Source organism: Amblyomma maculatum, chromosome 6 (genome assembly GCF_055883805.1).
Source record: "Amblyomma maculatum isolate TAMU_Amacu chromosome 6, ASM5588380v1, whole genome shotgun sequence".
NCBI classification, from domain to species: Eukaryota; Metazoa; Arthropoda; class Arachnida; order Ixodida; family Ixodidae; genus Amblyomma; species Amblyomma maculatum.
Genome location: NC_139349.1, coordinates 48,506,431 through 48,528,185, shown reverse-complemented (window position 1 = coordinate 48,528,185; position 21,755 = coordinate 48,506,431). Strand labels below are relative to the sequence as shown.

The 21,755-nt window shown below is 44.6% G+C and overlaps 1 protein-coding gene across 1 annotated transcript in view; it reads right to left on the bottom strand.

Annotated features, from left to right (window-relative positions):
* LOC146185688 (uncharacterized) overlaps positions 1 to 19,134 on the bottom strand; it is a 123,087-nt gene extending 103,953 nt beyond the window's left edge. Inside the window, exon 1 of the mRNA XM_084606604.1 lies at positions 18,928 to 19,134. Within this exon, the coding sequence (XP_084462730.1) occupies positions 18,928 to 19,006 (79 nt within the window). The 5' untranslated portion in view covers positions 19,007 to 19,134. The remainder of the gene's footprint in view (positions 1 to 18,927) is intronic.
* Positions 19,135 to 21,755: the final 2,621 nt, after the last annotated feature.

The window sequence follows — 21,755 nt, the reverse complement described above, 5'->3', positions numbered from 1 at the left end:
GATAATAAACAATGTGATGAACGAATGGGCGGAAAGAGAGGCAGGTGTCTGTGCCACAGGCACGCACTGTCTGTGATGTGATAAATAAATAAAATAAATAATGAAATACTTTTCTTCGAAAGAAAAGTGTGTACTCAAAGAAAACTGTAAGAAACGAGTATTCATTTTCGCTTCTGGCAAAATAATCAGTTAACACATGTAAACTTAAGAAGGCTAAGGCTTCGCACCATATAGGTACTTCCGTCGTTAGCTGAACTAGAGCGAACGCGGCAAATCTAAGGCTTTGCTAGAAAGAATAGACCAGACCACCAACAACTTGTAAATACTTTACTGTTTAGAGCAGCATTTGCACACATCAATACCCGTATGACTATCGATATGTGGATACTCAAACATTTTAAGAATATTAACACTTGCATAAGTCGACTTTCTACTGCGATAATCAGTGATTCTACCATTTAGGTATTTATTTGCTTCATATACTGCTGTTCTGCGCTTTTTTATACGTCTCGCTTCATTACTGCGTATATTTGTTTGTATTGTTCATTCTCTAGACTGTTGGCGCTGACCATTAAAATGTATCTTCTAATTTTGAAGCTCTACCAAGTTCGACAATGTCACGTTTCTTTTATGCAAAATTACTGCGCCAGTGCATCTAACATTATAATAAATTTTTGCTCGTTCATGTTGTTCGTGTTATACAGTTTTTGTCGCATAAAAAGAATTCATCACACAATATTCACTGAACCCTCGGCAAAATTTATTCACAAAAAAATTTATTTCCGACGTCGCAAAAGGCTGCCCAATGTATTTTAGTTGTTAGGGAAATCAGGGGCAGTATATTTAAGGATCACATGATTAATATTCGTTTAATTCATATCACTCGCATCTGTGAATGGACATTGCTGACGATGGCGGATGTAGTGAAAGTCAAAGTGCTCTAGTTCGCTGGAACTGTCCGTAGGAAATGTTCGCACGAACTGACATTTGAAGAAAAAAAATCTGTCTGCACCGGCAATCGAACCACTACCCGTCCTATCCCCAGCCGCATGCGCATCCCAATACTTTAGGTAGGACTTTTTCCTATCTTTGTTGCATTCAAGATAGAATAATAGAATATAACGAACGCGCCGGACTCGTGAGAAACTGATCGTAATGCTCCTTGTCTAGCGTAAGGATGACAGTAGCGGTGACAATGATGTTGCAGTCAGTCATAATGATAATGACGCTGCTGTTAGTGATAATGATATTGATGGTAGTAGCGATAACGATGAGAGTGCATTTAGTTGACAATAATGATAGCGATAGTGACGACGATGATGATAGTAGGAATAACAGTGGGGATACGGTTAGTGAAGACAGTCCTGATATGGGGGGGGGGGGGGGGGTCATTTCCGCTCTCAAGCAGATTAACGCGCATTCCTGTATTTTTAACAATGCCTCGATATTCCAAAGAACCTGTTCTTGGAGTAAATGCTACGCAATAATTGATAAAGATTACCAACGGCATTCTTCTGGCCGAAGAACAATATTCTCTTAGTTCCCAGAACACACTTTTTCTCCAGCAAAAATATTGAAGATTTTGATCGCGAGATAGCGAGAGAGAAAAAAAAAACCACAAAAAGAACACATTCCCATCCCAACCTCGAAAAAAAAGAAAGAATCAGGAGCTCGAGGTGGGAAAGTAATTATTCCTGTACAGGAAAGGAAGCTGGTGTGTGAAAGAGATAGAGAGAGAGAGATGAAAGTGAGCTTAAGCGTCTTGTAATTTTCGACTTCCTTAACGAAGAAGTCTTAATTATGTCCGCGTGTAATTCTCCATTGAACGACACCTGCCGCCATAAAGATATGCTTCGTGTACGCTTACAAAAATGCAGGTCTATCAAAACTGCGACTGTGTCTTGAAAGGAAAGCCTTTGTAGTGACATAAATGCGAGCTTTAATGAAGCTTCCTGTGGTCGCTTGCCGAGTAATGGCGAGCTTTGCCTTTAAAGTCACCGTACAGTCGGAGGTATGGAAAACTATTCAGGGGACGCTATATCTGTAGGTTTTCTGTCATAATGCCGAAGTAAGCCCAAATGCTATTATTAAGTAACCATACCGCCGAAATGAACACTATTTCCGCAGTGAATGAAAAATAAAAAAATGGAGTTGGTTGGCAAGGCTAGGCGTTTTTGAAGCTAGCAGAGTGCTTTAGGAATAGTAGCCGTCCGATCACAACCTGTCCTTTTTAATTTAATTTTTTGCGCATAAACTGAATAGACGCGGTTATTGCTTACTCATCAAACCGTGTTTCAAGGTGACTGTTGATAGCCTTGCTAAAACCGTCAAATATTGGTAAACCTAGCATTGGCGCAAAGCAATTTCAAACAAAACAGAACTTCTGTTTGGGCTAGATGGTGCATAGCTTATTTTGAAATGAATACAAGCGCACAAAAACACGCACACAAGAAAGTAAAACACACAGGACAGGCGCTGTCCTGTGTGTTTTCCTTTCTTGTGTGCCTGTTTTTGTGCGCTTGTCTTCATTTCAATTCCAAACATAACCGAAGACACTGCTTGAACGTGCGATTAATAGGAAAGTGATCACGACTCGTATGCCGGCCATTTAAAAATTATGGGTCCTCTCCAGGTTGTAATGGGACAGTTTGAAGCTACGTTGCTGCTATAGCTTTCAGACTTTTGCACTCAGATGTGCAAAAGTCTGAAAGCTGTAGCCTTTATATCACCTTTATATTTTTATTGTAATTTCATAGCTTGGACATCCAACATATATCATAAGGGTTGTTCTTTCACTACGGTAGATACAGGAGGCTTACATTCTGGTATCATTCCAACCTGACGCGCGAAGCTGCCTATGGACACGTCCGCACCCTGCCAAGCATAGCGGTCAACTGCAGTTGCCAGAGTACCTGCAAACTCGCCCATGTTACGTGATCTGATGGAATTACACCCTCCAGCGTGCAGTCAGCGCTCGGCCAGGCCACGTGACCTTGCGGTGACATCAACCTCTCGACCAATCAGGGGATTTCTTGACACCGGCCAACGCCACCGGGTTTTCCTGCTACAGTGGATTCTAGTGCTACCGTAATAACAGTCATCGTGCCTTCCAATCATGAACCATTCTGGCCCGCCGAAAGGCATTGCGAATGCGCATTCTCATTGGCCGAGACTATCCTGCTCGCACAAGACTCCATCTGTTTCTAATAAAACTTTTATTGCAAAACCCACGAAATGCTTTGCTCCTCATCCCTTTAGGCGATTTATTACATTGCAGCACTGCACAGCACTGACATTTTTAGATTTTAGATTAGATTAGATTAGATTAGAATTTTAGATTAGAACCGCATGACGAGATTCCTGCAGTATAGTTAAGAAAATTGCACTTGTCGGAGGCATAGAGCCACTGACATGCCTTCTTTGCATTTTCTGAAGAGTAGCGCATATTCAGCATCGCACATCCAACACGCGTTAACCTGCGACGTGTCTGTCGTAGACGTTGAGCCAAACAGCGCCCAAGGACCAAGCCCCAGGCAGAACAGATTGCCAAGCCGCTCTTTTTTGGAGTGCTGCTTACACATATCAAACAGTGCATTTGCCATTTCTGAAAAAAAAAAAAAAGTAAAAGAATGAGGCGGTCTGTTTGCGCACAAAACGCGTCAATATCACTACGAACCCTGACGTAAACAGTTTTCAGATCGTCGTCAGCGGGGTTCCTTCGTTCCTTGAGGCGAGAAGAGGCACAAAGCAACCTCATCGCTTTTCAGTTCCTGCCCCCCCTCCCTCCCTCCCTCCCTCCCTCCCTCCCTCCCTCCCTCCCTCCCTCCCTCCCTCCCTCCCTCCCTCCCTCCCTCCCCATCAGCACATCTGCCTGATATCATTTTTTTTCCCGAATAGCATTCGACGATGCGTGAAGATTGAATACGGCTCGACTTTTATACAGCCTGCCTTCTATATAAAAGCGTGCTCGAGGGGAAGCATGTTTTGGACGCGGGCGTCGAAGCTGCTGCTCGCGCGTCCGCTCCTTGGTGTTGTTTGTCCGCCTCTCAACGGTGGTCGCTTCGTGGACGTGCGGAGGGCAGATGTTTCTCCTTCGGCTTCAAATGGTTTTTTACTTCATTTTCTTAGCCCTTACCGCCTGGGCGAACATCCGGCTTCAAGTGTACGGCGCTGTCCACTCCTCAACTCCTCTACCCCGCGATCCCAGCCTCCTTTTTCTGGCTGAGGCATATAACGAGTGCTTCCGAGCCCTGCTTCGAAGTAAGCTCTTTTATGAGGGAAAAACTCAGGCTTTAATCTCGTATAGCTGCAGGAACGACATTAAAGCGAGAAGCTTGGTGTTTCATTCTTTTTTTTTCCCGCTCGCTGCTTCGCCGTTCTTTACGCGGCACGGATAATTGTGAGTGCGTCAGTCTTCAAAAATTACCTTTTGCAATTTAGTTCTCTTTTCTTTTCTCCCTCGGCTGTAAGCCTGTGCTACTTATTTCGTACTCCTCCAACGCAACCTTGATGATCCGTGCCACTTTAGTTCTTTCTTCAAATGGCCGCGGCGCTCTAATAAAGGGGGAGCTGTTTTCGCTGTCTTTAGGTGGGCTCGTATTTCGAGCGTCGTTTTGAAGAAGCCACTACGAGGCTCCCTGCTTTTCTCATCTCTGTTAATTTGATTTCGCGCTGACAACTCAGTCCGCAGCTTGATACGAATGGACTTGGATAGGAGAAATGACATTCGAGGGATTTGAAACGCGAAATGAATGCCGGTCAGCACAAAAGACAATTGTCTCGCATGTAGCCAATTGGATTATCCTTCCAGTAATGTGGTAACATGAGAAGTAAAACAGGAGCTATGAGATTTTGCGGGGTAGATAAAAGAAATTATTTCTTAATAAAGAGACCCGATGATAATCGTGATATGTATACTCTGAGAAGGAAGATTCACTTATTGAGGAAAGACGCGCCAGATGGGAGCTAAAACAGTTTCCACCCGCCGAAGTCGCTGGAATCCTCCTTAGAGCCGAGAGTTGTTTCGTCTTTCGCTTTCTACCGCCAGCTCGAGTTTCTAGCGGCCGCATAAAGGTGCTATTCTGACGTCATGACGTCATTCTTTCCGAGAACCAGTCAGTGTACGCCGATATAACCCACCTGCTAGCTTCGATCATAACGCACACAAAGCCGATGTAGGTTTTTATGGAGAACGGGGCCTTCTGCGCTGTTCCATAAACTTTTGTATCCACATCACGTGGGAATGTAGAAAGAACGATAGCTTTCGCAAAGCCCCGAGTGCGGAACAGTGGGAGAGTCGGCTCTCCAGCGGCGATCTGGGTTGCCAACTAGGTCTGATCGAGCACGCCCAGCGAGCTGGGAAGCTCAGCGGAGCCCTGGAGTAGGGGCACCGGCCCTGTGAGAAGAAGGGAGATGGACCTCTTCTGCTGCTAGCACAAGACCTTCCTAGAGAAATTAACGTCTTTCCTATCCTATCCTATCCTATCCTATCCTATCCTATCCTATCCTATCCTATCCTATCCTATCCTATCCTATCCTATCCTATCCTATCCTATCCTATCCTATCCTATCCTATCCTATCCTATCCTATCCTATCCTTTTGTATAGGGATCTTCTCAAATGGGTATTAAAATGAGTTACGTGAAATGTTAAGTTCCCACATAACGTGAAAAGTAAGCGAGAAAATTCAACCAGTATTTCGACTTGAAAAATTGGCTAGTTCTGCTGGAGATGCTTTGCCCGTGAAAATCACGCAGTTATGAGCCGACTAGTTCTCCGAAGAGACGCATTTAAACAAACTTGTGACTTGTCAACAGGCTGGCTAGCACGGTTGACTTGTTGACTTTCCTTATATTTCGTAAAGGTTTTCGTTCAAGAAGAAGGCTGCAGTCGTGGCCCAGTGGTTAGGGCGTCCGTCTCGACTGTGGCAGGTGATTCGTTCGAAACCCGCCGCCGGAAACCCACCGGTAAAAATGAATAGAAGCGTCCCGCGGCCTGGCGCCCGGCTTTCACAGGGCTGTGCGCTTGGAAGAGGCTCCGCAAACCCCGCTGCGCTTCTTCTGGGGCGAAATAGTTTCGAACACTTCAGTCTGTAAAGGTGGTTCGAGTTACTGTGTTTCACGGGGTTCAAAACTGAAAACGAGTCGTATCCTGCACACGCGAAAACGCAGAAAGAAAAGGGCCACGTAATGGGCTTTTGCCGCGCAAGGCGGACTTATTGTTGTCCGATGGCGGAACTGGTCACTGCCGCATCGGAGCAACTATTTGAGACCTACGACCCCTTTCCGAAACATTTCACCCGAAAGAGCCGAGCACCAGGCCGGGGGAAAGCTTGTACTCATTGAAAAGCCTGTAGGTAGCCGGCAGCACCAGGGATCGAACCTGGTACCTCCCGAACACGAGGCGGATGCTCTACCAGAAGGCCACGATTCGATGGCCTTGTGATAGAGCAACTATTTGGGTCGCTGCCCAAATAGTTGCGCCGATGTGGCAGTGATTCGTTCCGCCATCGGACAACAATAAGTCCGCCTCGCGCGGCAAAAGCCCATTATGTGGCCCTTTTCCAAGCATTTCACCCCAGAAGCACGGCCGCTCGATGGAAGCGCACTAGGTGCGGCCTGCTACATCGCCCGAAACCGGCGGGAGGCGCCTACTTCCAGTCGCCACCGCCGCGGCGCCACCGTTCGGGGACAGCCGCGCGCGGAGAGCTGCGCCTGGCTGCGCTTTGAGGGAGGCGTCGGCGTGATAGAAGCGCTTTATTTTAAGGATATAAGAGCTCCGCTTCACACAATTTGGCAGCAAGAATTAGTATATACTGTCATGCCTAGTGTGACCATGTCAGCACTTAGCGCTTGCTCGGCAAGGATGTACACTGGAGTGAACCCCGAAAAACTTATAGTCACGGTGGTTCAAGGCCACTCGAATGGAGAGCTCGCATTACCGTGATGTTGCATCGGATCCAGTTGTTCGTCACATTAAAATGTCACCCGGCTGTGAACAATTCGAAGCTGTTCAGCTGCCATGGTAGCCTAATGCATAACCACTTTACTGTGTCGCGAATTCCGTGTGTCATTTTCATACCATTTACTCATTCCTGCATACAGCTTTTATACACAAATTGATGTCAACCTGTTCTAAGCTGCCAGCGCTATCCAATAAAAAATGTCCTACTATGAGCAACCTCTGTGAAAACGCGACATGTAACCAACCTTTCTATCTCATTGTGACACATTTTACGGTGGAAATATGAAGATGTTTATTAGGTTAAATCTAGATGATAACCTGGGATCTTCGACTCAGTTGGAGACCTTAAACTTTGTACGCCAGAACGTTATCCATCATGGCTTCCCGCATTTTGCATGACCGGACAAAGTAAGCGCGTTTGATAGAGCCAGTCTGCCTCAAGGTGCTACGTATATGCGCTGAAAGTTTTTAATAATATTTTTATTGGCTGCTCGCAAACGCATACAATTTTGCTGGTTCGTAATTTTCAATAGAAGAACGCGTATCGAGTGTTGCTGTTGTGACACTATTAGCTGTGATCACAAGAATGTTCGCGCGTCAGAGCGCAACTGCAGCCGAGATTCAGCGAGCAGCCAAGTACGCTTATTTAATGGCCACACAAAACAAAAATGAAGAAAATTACCAAACGCAAACGGAAAACCTTTCTTGAGAGAGGTTTATGCCATAGCCATACACATCGCTCCACTGTTGAGTTGATTTTTCCAGCCCAGCTCGCTATCAGTGGGGGCAGCAACTTAAAGATATCTTGCATAGCGCCTTAGCATGGGCACGATCAATGTTTTCATAGATTAGCTGCAGGTACTGTGTACAGTGAGAAAACAATGATGAAACCAAAAGTTTACACAGCTTGCTACTTCACCTGACCTCTTCAGACTTCATCATCCTGTTAATGAAGGTGCTCGTAAGCTGACAAAGCTTGATTACTTGCTTTGCGGGGTATATCAAGCCTCCATTGTCCTTGGTTTTCATTAACCTGTAACTGGTCCAGTTGACTATATTTCCTGCAACAGGCTCTTGCTCGGCTGACATGTCGCCTCCAAACCATTACCAATTATCGCATAAATTAAGCAACAACCTGGTAGCGATAAACAAAACTTGGGGTTCTTAAGTCTCCTTGAGGAGCCTCTTTAGAGTGCCCGCACTTTGCTACCTGCTTATTCACCGTATCCCGTAATTGCTGCCTCTGTCTCATATCATTAGAATGCAGCCTTAAGCCACCGCATTATATGAAATAGCACCCTACACATAGCCATACTATAAAGCCCCTCTTTACCGCAGCCGTACGAACGTGCCCTATAGGAGTATAGTGTGCCTGACGGGATCTAAGGGTCCCGCTTTCAATAATTATTCCCCTTTCACCCTTACATCTTATTGACTTTTTCTGGTTTGGCAGCTCCTGCCACATTGAACATGTCATGTGTTCTCATTGCGCCAAAGGTGTCTGGCCATATCACCAACTAAAGTGCCTCTTACCAGAGAGGTTTTTTTCCGACTGTCCGCCGACAGAGCGGGCGCCGGATTTTCTGTGGAACGCGGCTTTTCATTTTATCGCATCGGCTCAAACAGTCTCAACAGTATAAACAAATGTTGTATGCACAGGCTCCTTTACTTGCAAGGCCACTCAGACTAGCGCGGCAAAATATAGAACAAATTGCATGCTGATATATATAAAAAAAAAACCTTCGTAGATATTTCTGATATGTCCTCGCAACATAAGCCGCGAGAAAAGTTTCTGGCGCTACCTCATCGTGTTCATCTGCTTCACAACACATAGTTAAAAATCCTAGTTCACTGGCCAGCTCCCTGGTAACTAAATAGGTTAAACAACGTGACGGGAACACAGGAAAAGAGACGACGCAACTAGCGCGGTTATGCCATCTTCTTCTGTGTCCCCGTCGCGTTGTTTGCACGGTTAACCTACAATTAATCACCAACAAGTCCAATCTGCTGTCCCTTGTAGCAAATTCAATGGCAGTTGATAGGGCATTATGCTTCAGCATCTGGACTTTTTAACCGCAGCGCCGCTTTCATTTCAGAGGAAGCAAGTGCATTTCCACTCCTCGCTGCTGTCTTTGCCTGAAGCGAGCTCAGCAGATAAAATTAGAGGGTCTCTTAGATGTCTCTTAAGCGCAAGACGGCGAAAGCCTACCCTTCTTCTATCATTTGCCTCTCATCGTTTGTCACAGTTCGCCATTTCAAGTCGTCGTTTGATACATTGGTCGTTTCTCAGTCATGATGAGTCTGCCTGCGTAGTCATTGTAGCCCTTATCACTCATTTAGAATCAGCAGTGGTCATTACGTGTCGTTTCACATATTGGTCATTTCATTGTCATTAACCGTAATGATGAGTCATGCCTAGCTATTATAATCATTACCACACATTGCTAAGCACTTTTACTCATTCCTAATCAATTGCGGTCATTACATGTCATAGTTTGATATACTGGTCATTACAAATCATTTTAATCATTATTAACCATTATTAGTTATTAGCATTCGTCATTATCTCTATCAATGTCTATAAATTTTATTGATTACCTATCACCATCAATCATTTTCATTCTTGATCTCCCTCCTTGCACGTCTGCTTTTGTGACTGGCACACCAGTGCACAGATGCGACGCACAGATAACAGGCACAGCTTCTGCGCATAGATTTTCCTTCCATGGGCCTAGAACGGCTTTCGCCTTAAAAAACAAACGCATCCAGTCTCAACGTTAACGTGCTTGCACATGCGCGCACAAAAAAGTTTTCGTTTACCACGCAGACGCGAGGCGAACGCGCTCAGAAAGGAAGCAAACCGCGCGCTCAGAGCCGGCGACCCCGGCGGCGACGTGTCCCCGAACAGTGGCGCCCTCAGCAGAAATAGCGGGCGAAACTGTAAACTCCCAAAGGACGCGCTTGCCCATTGACGGCGGCGCGATGCAGCAGGCCGCACCCAGTGCGCTTCCATCGAGCGGCCGTGCCAGAAGACCCGAGCATTAGGCCGGGGGAAATCCTGTATCCATTGAAAAAACGGTGGGTAACCAGCGGCACCAGGGATCGAGCCCCGTACCTCCTGAATGCGAGGCGGATGCTCTACCACAAGGCCACCGCTTCTTCTTCTTGAACCAACATTTTGGTTCATGGCCCCTTTTCCCAAGCATTTCACCCCAGAAGACGGGGGAAATCTTGTACCCATTGGAAACCGGTGGGTACCCGGCGGCACTGGGGATCGAATTCCGTACCTCCCGAATGCGAGGCGGATGCTCTACCACAAGGCCACCGCTTCTTCTTCTTGAACCAACATTTTGGTTCATGGCCCCTTTTCCCAATCATTTCACCCCAGAAGACGGGGGAAATCTTGTACCCATTGGAAACCGGTGGGTACCCGGCGGCACTGGGGATCGAATCCCGTACCTCCCGAATGCGAGGCGGATGCTCTACCACAAGGCCACCGCTTCTTCTTCTTGAACCAAAATTTTGGTTCATGGCCCCTTTTCCCAAGCATTTCACCCCAGAAGACAGGGGAAATCTTGTACCCATTGGAAACACGTGGGTACCCGGCGGCACTGGGGATCGAATCCCGTACCTCCCGAATGCGAGGCGGATGCTCTACCACAAGGCCACCGCTTCGGTATATAACGAAACGGTATATATGACGAAATAACGTAAAGATGCGATTTTACATCTTGACTGCTTGCCCTGTGTGCTCTACGTTCCTTCGTTCTATTATGCTAGTACCGCGTAAGCCCTTGACTGCTTTGTCAATAGTTTCTGTATACACCCGGAGCTATTTCTCTACAGACGTCTGAAACGCTTTGGATCAATACCATGTCAGAAAAAAAAAAGTTTCAGCTGAATGCTTCAAGGCGGTTGCCAAATACGCTGACAGTTCCATGTCAAGTACGAAGTGTTAATTTTGTTTGCAAAATCTACACAAATACAACTGTAAAATTAGCCTTCAATTCTGTTTTGGCACCTATTTTTTTCTCATTTCCGCTTTCAGTTTCTGTATCAATTTTACTTCTGTTTTAAGGGTATGTTCGACTGAAGCTGTCGAGAGTGGGAGTTGAAAGCTTCTCATGTTCAAAATTTAAAATTGCGCAGCATAGTGGGGGCACTCCACATTTTCACTCTGACGTATTAAAGCGAAGGAAATGTAAATTACGCGCGCAATTCGCGCCTGGACGCCACCAGTGGCTTCTGCAAGGCAAGCCGACAGCCACACTTGCGAGTGACAGCGCCAGTACAACCTACGCTAAATCTATAAAAAGAGAAGTCATTACTCCGTTTAATTTATTGTTTTTACTTTTTCTTCATGCAACCAGCACAGCGGTGGTTATGCGAGGATGCTAATGAAACACCGCGAGTCTCCACTGCCTCAAGTGTCGCGTCGCTGGAGTGTCCCGTCCGAGTTACCATGGCAAAGGCAAGAAAGAACTGGCACGAGAGGGTATTCTTTTTTATAATAGCAACAAAAGAGTGCCTCTTTCTATTTCCGTTCATTCTTTGTCGCACATAAACTTCACTGCGCCCCCTTCGGTAATAGGAAATGAGGCGATGGCGCGTAAATACAGAGCTGGCAGAAATAAAACATTGCGCCACCCTCCCCCAGCATCCTCTCTCCTCTTCCTGCTGCAAACTTTGTTCCACTTTGTCCCTGCTGTCGCCCACATTCCTGCAGATCCTTGGGGAAAGTGCAGTGCTTTCAATCCCTCATTTCTAGTTGCATTATTTGCACTTACGTATTTTTTCTTCTTCATAATTTCGTAGCGTCGACTTTGAGTTTCTTTTCTTGTTCCCCAAAACGTACTAACGGACAGTTCTAGTTACAAGCACATACCTATATACAACGATGAGAGGAAAGAAAAACAGAGGCGACGCGGGGCGAGTAATTACTGACCGCGCCGCTTCACGCTCCAATGCGGGAAAGCGAAGCCTCTTGGCTGGTGAAGGCGGCATGCTTTAGGGCCTGAACGTTGGAATGGCGCGAGTTTTTCGGTTCCCCCTCCACCCTGATATCTGTCGCCCGCGCACTAGGCAAGGCTTTAAGAGCACCCACGGCTAATTACGAGCCGTTAGAACTCGCCACCTATACACCAAACGGAGTAAGCGAATTACGTGCAGCGCTATAGACCTCTGCCGTTAGCACAGGTTTTATACTCCGCGCTATGATATATTCGATGTGTGTCAGTGGGTCAGGCAGCACAGCCTATTCTGGGGATCACTGTAAAAAAAAAAAAAAGGAGCGCCTGTTGTACCAGAACCAGCTTTGCGGAAGGGAGGCGTGACCTGCTCATTCAACGAAGGAAGAAGCGGGTAGAATGACGTAATATTTCATCCCTTCCGCTGCCCGGAGTCGAAAGGAGTAGAATTCCAGCTTCCACAGTGTTGCACTGAAACGAGTCATGGAGATTACGCAGTGTTGTAGTGCGTCGCGTTTTCGAACAGTGACGTGGCGTGGTGGAGGAAATATCATTTTGGCATGTAGACGCAAGCTGCGTGGACGCAAGCTTAAACAAACAATTCTTTGCTGCTATTGACATGTGCATTCTCAATTTATTTTCGGCACCTTTTTTATGGCTGTATGTACCAACGTATAAGATTACTGTCTTTGCAGCTCGAGGCTATGTTATTGTAGGAACGGGACGGGACGTTAATGAGATGAGTGAAAACTCGTGATGCGGGTTTTTAGAGGAAAAAAAAAAATTATATTCGGGGTGTTCCGTCGAGGCAGCTCAATAAAATGCACTGAATACCAACAGATTTGCTAGTGCCACGCACGAAAAAAAAAAAATGACAGGTGATTACTTGTTAAGCGATGCAGAACTTTGTTTTCCAAGGAAGCTGCGCAAACTGTGCCTGAAAGCACACACAAAAAAGGGAAAACAATGAACTAACGTGCCGCTGTCATAGCACGGCTGAATTCGCAACAGCACGCGTACAAGGGAATCAGAAGGCAAGCTTTTAAACAAAATGTTTTTAAAGAAACTCGAGCTGGTACGCTGGTACGTAGGTCAGCCGGGTATAGTAAGTTCATTTATAGCGAGGCACAAGGAAACCAGTGGACAACAGTTACGCATCATTCCTTTTCCTCTAAAATGAAAATAAACGTATAAATTACCATTTAATAAATTCACAATTCCTCTCTTCCTTTCTTGCAATAATGAAAGAAAAGATTAAATTTCTTTTCGGTGAGCTGGGTGCGGAGAGCCGTGTCTCTGGCTGCTCTCTCTTAGAAAATATTTTTCAGAAAAAATGATCAGACTTCCCATGGTTTTCAGAGGTAAGAAAACAAGCCACCCTCTACTAAACTTCCGCGGTAGAATGGATTCATTCCACCACCCACCTAAGTCGCCTGAACAACAACAACAACAAAAAGAATATGGGGGCTCTGCGCAGCCCATAACAAGAGCGAGAGCGGCTATTGGTAGCAGTACATCTCTGCAACACCGGCGGCTTGCATTCACAATGCCTACCTTCCGACTGCTTGAAGGCTTTCCTATAGCAGGAAAATTCTCTCAGGTGGCAGCTCGAGATCAGCGCCTTGGGCTCAGAAGCTGTTGTGTGGGCGCGTGTGAAGGGATGGGATGGATGACTTATAAGAGCTCCCCTTTAAAACATGGGGATGGCAGTTTCAATCATGTTCGGTTTTTCCTTTTTTTTCCTTACATCTTGGTGGTTGCTATTATTACCCGGCAACTGCTCCTCGTTTCCGTTATTATATTTTTATTTCTACCCTTTCAACTTTATGTAATCTTTCTGCTTTACATCCACCAACCTTCCCATCGTTTTTTTTTTTTTTTTTTTTTTTTGCTGACTGGAGCCTGCGTTTTCTCAGCGCCCCACCCGAGCGGACAAAAGATGAACGGGGCAACTTTCATGCACCGTCCAGTTCCGAAAGGTGCCTCCTTCACAGCACTATGAATGGTGTGTGCTCTACCGCACACCTACTGATTTCCACTGCCTTGTGTCCGGGGGCACAAAATGGGCTCCGTACAACGCTTCACCCTGCAAAGGCGCTGGCTGTCGAGATCGAGATTGTCCTGTGCCCATTCCACATGACCATTTATAATCCTATCCCACCTTCGTGAGAGCCACAGTATATTGCAAGCACGTGCGCAATTTTTCAGTCACAGCAAATGAAGGCGATGTCCATGATGAAAGGGATGCTCCCGCATACAGCGATCGCTCTGATCTCTCAAATTGCCAGTTTGAGACCCTGATTACACCGTTTTCTTAACTTTTTCGAAGTCTTTATAAATATGCCGCAGCTCAGAATGGCTACGATTTCCTGTTGCTTACGTCACGGAACGCATTTTGTACGTAAGGCCATTGCAGAAGCTATGTCGACGCTGGCTGCAGAGTAAGCTAGGATTTTGATCCTGAGCTCCATATTCGTAACGGTCTAGAGGTCCGGTGCCATTTTCTGAAGCATCAGAGCTCCTATTTTGTGAGCACTTTGGACTTTGGGCATTAAAAATGCAGTTCGAGAGCAAAGCCATCGCGTGCAGAGGTAACACTATGTCTCGAAGGGGAAATATTAGAACACCCAAGAAATCCCCGTCTACACTAAGATGTATATTTCATATATATATTTCATTTTGAGAAGTAAGTGAACGTTTTTCTTTTCGTTTTATTTCTTCTAGTGGCCATGATGGACTAAAATCTACTCCCTACTCTCTTGGGTAAGACCGGATATTGTGCCCCGATGCGTTACTGCCTTCACCCGGAGGTTTCCAGATATTAAAAAGCACGTAGCGAAGACCTCGTCTCCTATCATCTTAACGTCAACGATATTGGTTTGCCCTGTCATCCAAGGCTCCTGCGACATATTAAATGATTTCTAATGAAACACGAACTTCTCATATGGGGACGGTCTCCCGCCGCAGGATAAAAATGAAGGGATTATGCAAGATGCCACAGTGCTTATTCAAAGGCTTTGCCAAAGTACACAAAACTTCATTTGTGTTCACTGCGTGGGTTCGAGCAATTTAGGTGAGGCAGATTGAATGTGCAGGGACGGGCGCGCCAGGGTGACTGTCGATGCAGACGTAGATAAAATAATTGTCAGGGTCATACAGAGGACAATCCTATGCTTCACTGTAGCTTTCTCATAGGAGCTCTGGAAGACCTCCTGCAAATAACTTAATTACTAGATTTGTTGATGCTCCCACACGGAGCTAAAAATATACTTTGGTTGTTAGAGCAAGTGGTTCTGCCGGATTGCGGTTGGAAGATTCAACCGTGGAAATACATAAAAGTTCCTGTACAGATGTTTCCTTCTATTTAACGGTTTCTCCGAGCTGTGGAGAAGGTGGTTGAAAAGATTTCGAAAATACTATATCCCTATTTGGAGCGATAAAAAATCAAGGTACATTTTAATGAAAATTTATTTACTCTCGCGCTATTTTATTGTTAATTCTGAGTTATGTTGGACAGCATGCTGCGTAAATAACTGTTTCGATTTCAGTCTGAACGTCCACTGAACAAGGGTTGAGGGGGGTGCCACAGTTCGCAAGCCGAGCCAACCTTTCGACAAGGGGACTTGTCTTTGTCTCCCCTTGTCGAAACGTTGGTTCGGCTTGCGAACTGAGGCACCCCCCTCTATCCTTGTTCAGTGCACTTTCATACTGTGCAGACATCTCTTTTCTCTAATTCTACCCTGTTTGAAATTGAGATTTGCATTTTTGTTTTGCCTTTCCTGCTTTCACGAAACCCGCCCTTACAAATTTCCCGGGAGTGAAAGAACACAGAACCATGGAAAGATCGACGTTAAAGGAAAAAAAAAAAAAAAAAGGAAACGTGTCTAGAAATGGCGTCCGTCTTCTAGCGAACAAATTACTTTGTTTAGTCATGCTTTGTGACGTTAGCGAGACCTCATGAAATTGGTTATATTCCCGATGGCTGAGTGGTTAAGGCGTTCAGCTTCGAAAAACGAGATGAGATGATCAAATCTTGTTAGCAGCGAGAGGATTTTGACGGGGCTGAGAATCAGTGTCTTGGACGATGTCTTCGCGGCCTAACGGAAGCAGGATGATTGAAACGCCTTTCAAGTCACGTTATAAGCCGAAGTATATATTTCAGAAACGTTTGCGGCAGAAGCAATGTAGCAACAGTATGCACTGCACCAGAAATAGGTATAATTGCGTGCAGCTAATCATAATCTGGAGGAGAGATGTTTCGTGTGAAAGACTACTCTTACCATACACGCACGATGAATGCTAAGCTCATTTAACTTTCTAGACGCGCTGAGATATTGTCATTCCCCGATATAGTTATGCCGAGGTGATAAAATCTTTAGATTCTTATACGTGCCAGGATGTCTGCCAAGCACCCGACTTATCGCGGGCTGTGCATATTGAACACCCTTTAAATAGCACCTACTCCTTACCAGTACCTTTGATTGATTCGTCGAACAGTTTGTCAAGATAAAGAGACATCAAGTTTCTTGATTTACTTCTTTGGTCGATGGAGATTACTAAGATTAGTATATACGTTATTCATACGGTGTCCCCTTTATGTATGTTTGATTATTACGCAAGAACTTCTGTAAAATAAGGGAGCATGGCTTATCTCGTGGTGGTACTCACGTAGCTCTAGAATTTCTAAAATGGAATATGACCATATCTTTCAATTATTATAAAAGAGACGTAGGTATCCTGTTATACGTTGTTCAAATTATTGATCATTATTTGACTGACTACGCCTGACGCCTATTACTTGGGTAATACGTATGTTTCCCCCTAATGATCACATTTTTAAAATTGGATTACCGTTCTCATGCACTCATTTAAAGCTGTTCTCTTTTTTATTTCATAGATAATAATCAAGGTATAGACTCAGCTACCAAAAAGGACATCGGGATGTTTAGCTGTTCAAAATTCTTTGCGAAAATTCAAGCTATTCTTGCACGCATGGCGACAACAAACTATAGTAAGGGAAGTCATTTCAGAAACGGAAAACTGAAATGTATAGTAAAATAGGTTTACTGAACTGAGTGGAGCACTACAATATACACGTGGGCATCGAAAATGTCAGGTGTTCTTCAAAGCAGCATCCTAATACAAATATAGAGCCTTTTTCTAAAGCAATATATATGGCGATTTTTCATACGTCAGGCAGGGTTTAGTTTCGTTAAGTACTAGACAGTGCGTCTATAATAAAACTACTCATAACTTTTAGACGATTCCCACACGCTATCTTATGCCGACCCGTAAAATGCTGTTCAACCACTGATAGGAAACATTATACACAACATAGTAAATATCACAAGAAGAAAACATACTATCAAATTCTGCTGGGTACCCAGTCATGTTGGGATAAAGGGTAATGAACGAGCAGATATATGCGCAGCAAGTGCGAAAAATTTACAAATAAAGCAAATCAACATACCACACAGAGACGGAATGAACTTAGTACGTACGAAATTACGAGCTAAATGGCAGGCTGATTGGGAAAGCGAAGCAGAGAACAAGCTTCACTCCATAAAGCCCATATTAGGAGAATGGCAATCATGTGAACATCAGAAACGTTTCATTGAGGTAATTTTATGTCGTCTGCGCATAGGCCATACACACATAACACATAACTTCCTACTAACGAAAAAAGGCAAACCTGTATGTGAAATGTGTGGACATGAGCTAACAGTAAATCATATTTTAATCTCATGCTCACAACTCGAGGAGCACAGGAAAAAATATTTTACTCTATTTTACAAAGAACACATCCCATTTCATCCCGCATTGCTTTTAGGCCAAGAAGCACTTGTTGATTTTTCACTTGTTTACGGATTTTTAAAGGAAGCCAATGTTTTAAACCAAATCTGAGCATCATTACTGTAGTCACTTGATCGTCTAACCTTGCGGTTGGCGCATGATAGCCACAGTTGCTTATGCGCCATAAAACTCCATATAACTAACTAACTAACTAACTAACTAACTAACTAACTAACTAACTAACTAACTAACTAACTAACTAACTATATATATATATATATATATATATATATATATATATATATATATATATATATATATATATATATATATATATATATATATATATATATATATATATATATATATATAGAAGACAGACGTCAATAAAATCGCAAAAAGTTTGAGGTATAAATTCCTCTAACTTCGTTGTGCCTTCATGTTACATAAATGGCGATTTTTCATACGTCAGGCAGGGTTTAGTTTCGTTAAGTACTGGACAGTGCGTCTATAATAAAACTACTCATAACTTTTAGACGATTCCCACACGCTATCTTATGCCGACCCGTAATATCATTGCACGCCTCTATTTAATATCGCTTCGTATTTACCAAATTTGCAAACATCTTGTGTTTTCTCGGACTAAATTACAACATGTCCACGCTCCATCGCCATACCTGAGCTAGCTTTTTCATCAATCTTCTCTTGATTTGCATTTCCATCCTCCTGTCTTCCTCTGCCTCGAATAACAAAACTAATCAAAAGCTCTAACAAGACTGCAATGTGAAGGAATTTTTAGACGTGTGCTCCCATAGCTGTATCTGTTATCAATTCGTAACTTCACTCGACAGCACCAGTTCCACGCTCCCAAAACTTGTTCTTCGTTACTCTGTATTACTAAGAAGAACCAAAGTCAATATTTTGTTACAACATGTGGCATTGTGAAGTGTGCACTTCACAGCAAGGCTTGGGGGCTTTGGGGAACGTTGCTTCTTTCATCTTCTCTCAGGTATTCTTCGTAGGTAAGAGAACTAGAAGCGCCGAAAGACCAAAAATATACATTAAAGAGAAGGAGAGCAGTACCAAGCCTTTTCGCTCCTCCTCTATCTCATAACATACCGTGCGGCACAGACGCGCACCAAACACGAACACCACGTGTAATAGATTCAGCGGATGCTGAGTACCGCGCCCGCTTGTCACTCACCGGCGAGGCCAATGACATGGCAGAGAACGATCACAGAGGTCCAACATGAGCCCTGCTGAAGGCAGCCGCTGCGAGCCATTGCGCGCGAGACACGGGTCTGGTGCGGTGCCGCGCGCGCGGCGTGCGTCGGGGTGTTTTTATCCACGGGTGTTCGACCACAGCGGCGGCTGCGCCCTGGCACACAGCGCCGACACCGCCGATGCTCCCTTCACTTCAACCCGAGTGCCGTCTCCCGGCCGCGGGTGCTCGTGCCGGGCCGCCCGACGCGACACCGCGCTACTGCGGCCTCTTGCGGCGAATGCGAGAAATCTGCTTTGGAAGCTCATCCACCCTTCTAGTTCGGACCACCGACCGAGTTCGCTCGGATCCGTGTTGGTCACGCGAGAGCGTAGACTGCTCGTTCCGTCGAAAAGCAGTCGCCGTTACCCCAGTTTCCGCTCGGCTTTTGTCGAAAGAGTTCGAAACGTAATAAACTGGAGGCCTGTGGTTGAGGCGGTGTTCCCTCCCCTTACATCGCGGTTCAGGTGTCCATTGAGAACTGTCAGATACGGCGCCGTTCCTTTCCTTTTACCCAATTTACAAATTAAGTGTAGGTTCCCGCCGCACCCCAGTTTCGGTCCGGGTTTTGTCGAAGTGTTCAGAACATGGCATGAAAACTCTCGCGGGGTGTCGGCATGGAGGCCTATAGTTGAAGCAATTTCACTTCCCTTACAGCGCGGTTAAGGTGTCGACCGAAAACTGTGACAGACACTGCGCTAGTATTGTCCTATAAACCAATGTACCAGTAAGTGTAGGTCTCCACTGAAAATTGACACCGGTACTACGCCTTTCTTTCTACAAAAACCTGCTTAAACGGCGCGGTTCAGGCGTTCACAGAAAAAAATGTGACATATACTGATCCTTTCCTGTAATTCAATTCATGGGCATAGGCGAAAACCAGATGTATGCGATAAGGGACAAGGCGCGCAACGTCATCACGAATATGGAGAAGATAGTCAAAGTAGCCGAGGAGTTCTATACAGATCTCTACAGTAGCCAAAGTAGTCAGGACCGTAATGAGATTGGCTTTAGGAAAAAACAGTCAGACGTTCCACCAGTGACGAAGGACGAGGTCAAGAAAGCATTAGAAACTATGAAAAGGGGGAAATCAGCTGGAGAAGATCAGATAACTACAGATTTGTTGAAGGACGGGGGGGATATCGTGCTAGAAAAACTGGCCACACTGTATACGCAGTGCCTGGTGTCATCGATGGTACCGGAACCATGGAAGAATGCAAACATTATCCTCATTCATAAGAAAGGGGACTCTAAGGACCTTAAAAATTACAGGCCAATCAGCTTACTGTCTGTTACGTATAAGGTATTTACTAAGGTAATCGCTAATAGACTCAGGACAACCTTAGACTGCAATCAAGCAAAGGATCAAGCAGGTTTCGTTAACGGCACTCTACTCTCGATCATATCCATACCATCAACCAGGCGATAGAAAAATGCTCAGAATATAACCAGCCCTTATACATAGCATTCATTGATTACGAATTATTAATTAAATATATTTAAAGATCGCGGGATGAAAAGGTGTTGTTAAAGGTGTCACCGCGTCTATTTTTAAGATGAAAGTTGAACCAGAATTTATTTTCGAAGCTTCGGTCCACAGGTTAGCAAAATGGTATACGACTTTTTCTAACTTTCGCTGACATCGCGCATTATATGAGAGTTTATTTTTTTTTTCATTTTGTTATCTCGCCAGTGCAGCCTGAAACAGTAGTTTTTAAATACATCTGGACAAACGATATTTGTACACCATATGTTCCTGTAAAAGATCTGCGAAGTCGCGATCGTTTTCTCGTGCCTAGAGTGCGAACCCGTTCTGCCGAGCGTCTTCGAGAACATTATGTTCCTTCTGTTCTTAAACAGTTACCCAAAGAAGTATTTTCTACTAATTCCAAAAAGATAGTGAAAGCTTGTCTTGTAAAATTACGTTGTTAGTTCCAATATTCTGTTGTTATGCTATGTTTTTACATGTTTTTGTTTTCTCTCCCTTTATGTGTATTTTCGCGTTCGCTTTTTTCGAATACATTTTTCTTTTTACAGCCTTTTTTTTTTTTTTTGCTCCCTGTCTCCTTTTTTTTTTTTTTTTTTCATCCATCCTTTCTTTTTGCAACTTGTCTGCTTGTTGAACGACTGATATGCTGTCTACTGCCGAGCACTGCCACTAAAGCCTTCCGAAGCTTTGGCAGGCCCGTATTTGTACTGAAAAGGAAAAAATAATAATAATTATTATTATTATTTTTACGGCCAGACAGTCCAAAATTCGAACCCACATCCTTGCGCTTTGTATCCTAGCGCTACAACACTGAGCAACTTGGGTGTGTCGGAAGCTGGAGAGTGAGAAATGTTTGCTGCCAGATATTCTAGACAAATCGGGCGAATAAGAGTGCTTGAACTGTTCTGAAAATTGTAACCGACACTAGCGTAACAGCAGTTTCGTATCAGCGCACCACGAGCTTGTTCACAGACACTTCAGCATTCTGATCCGGTTTGTCGAATGTTTGGAATTGCATCAATAGTTTTTTTTTTCTTTTAATGAAGTTTCACGATAGCAAGCATGGCAATCCGCATTACATCATACACCGTTGCATACACTTCTCACTCTCAAACCTACTGATTCCAGCTTTCCCCCTCACATATTCGAGCAACAACTTTCGCATCTGTCTTCCGAGAGGCTCAGATTACAACGACGTTCCTCTCGACATCACCCGGTTCTGAAGCAGGCAAAGCATTCAAATGAATGAATGAATGAATGAATGAATGAATGAATGAATGAA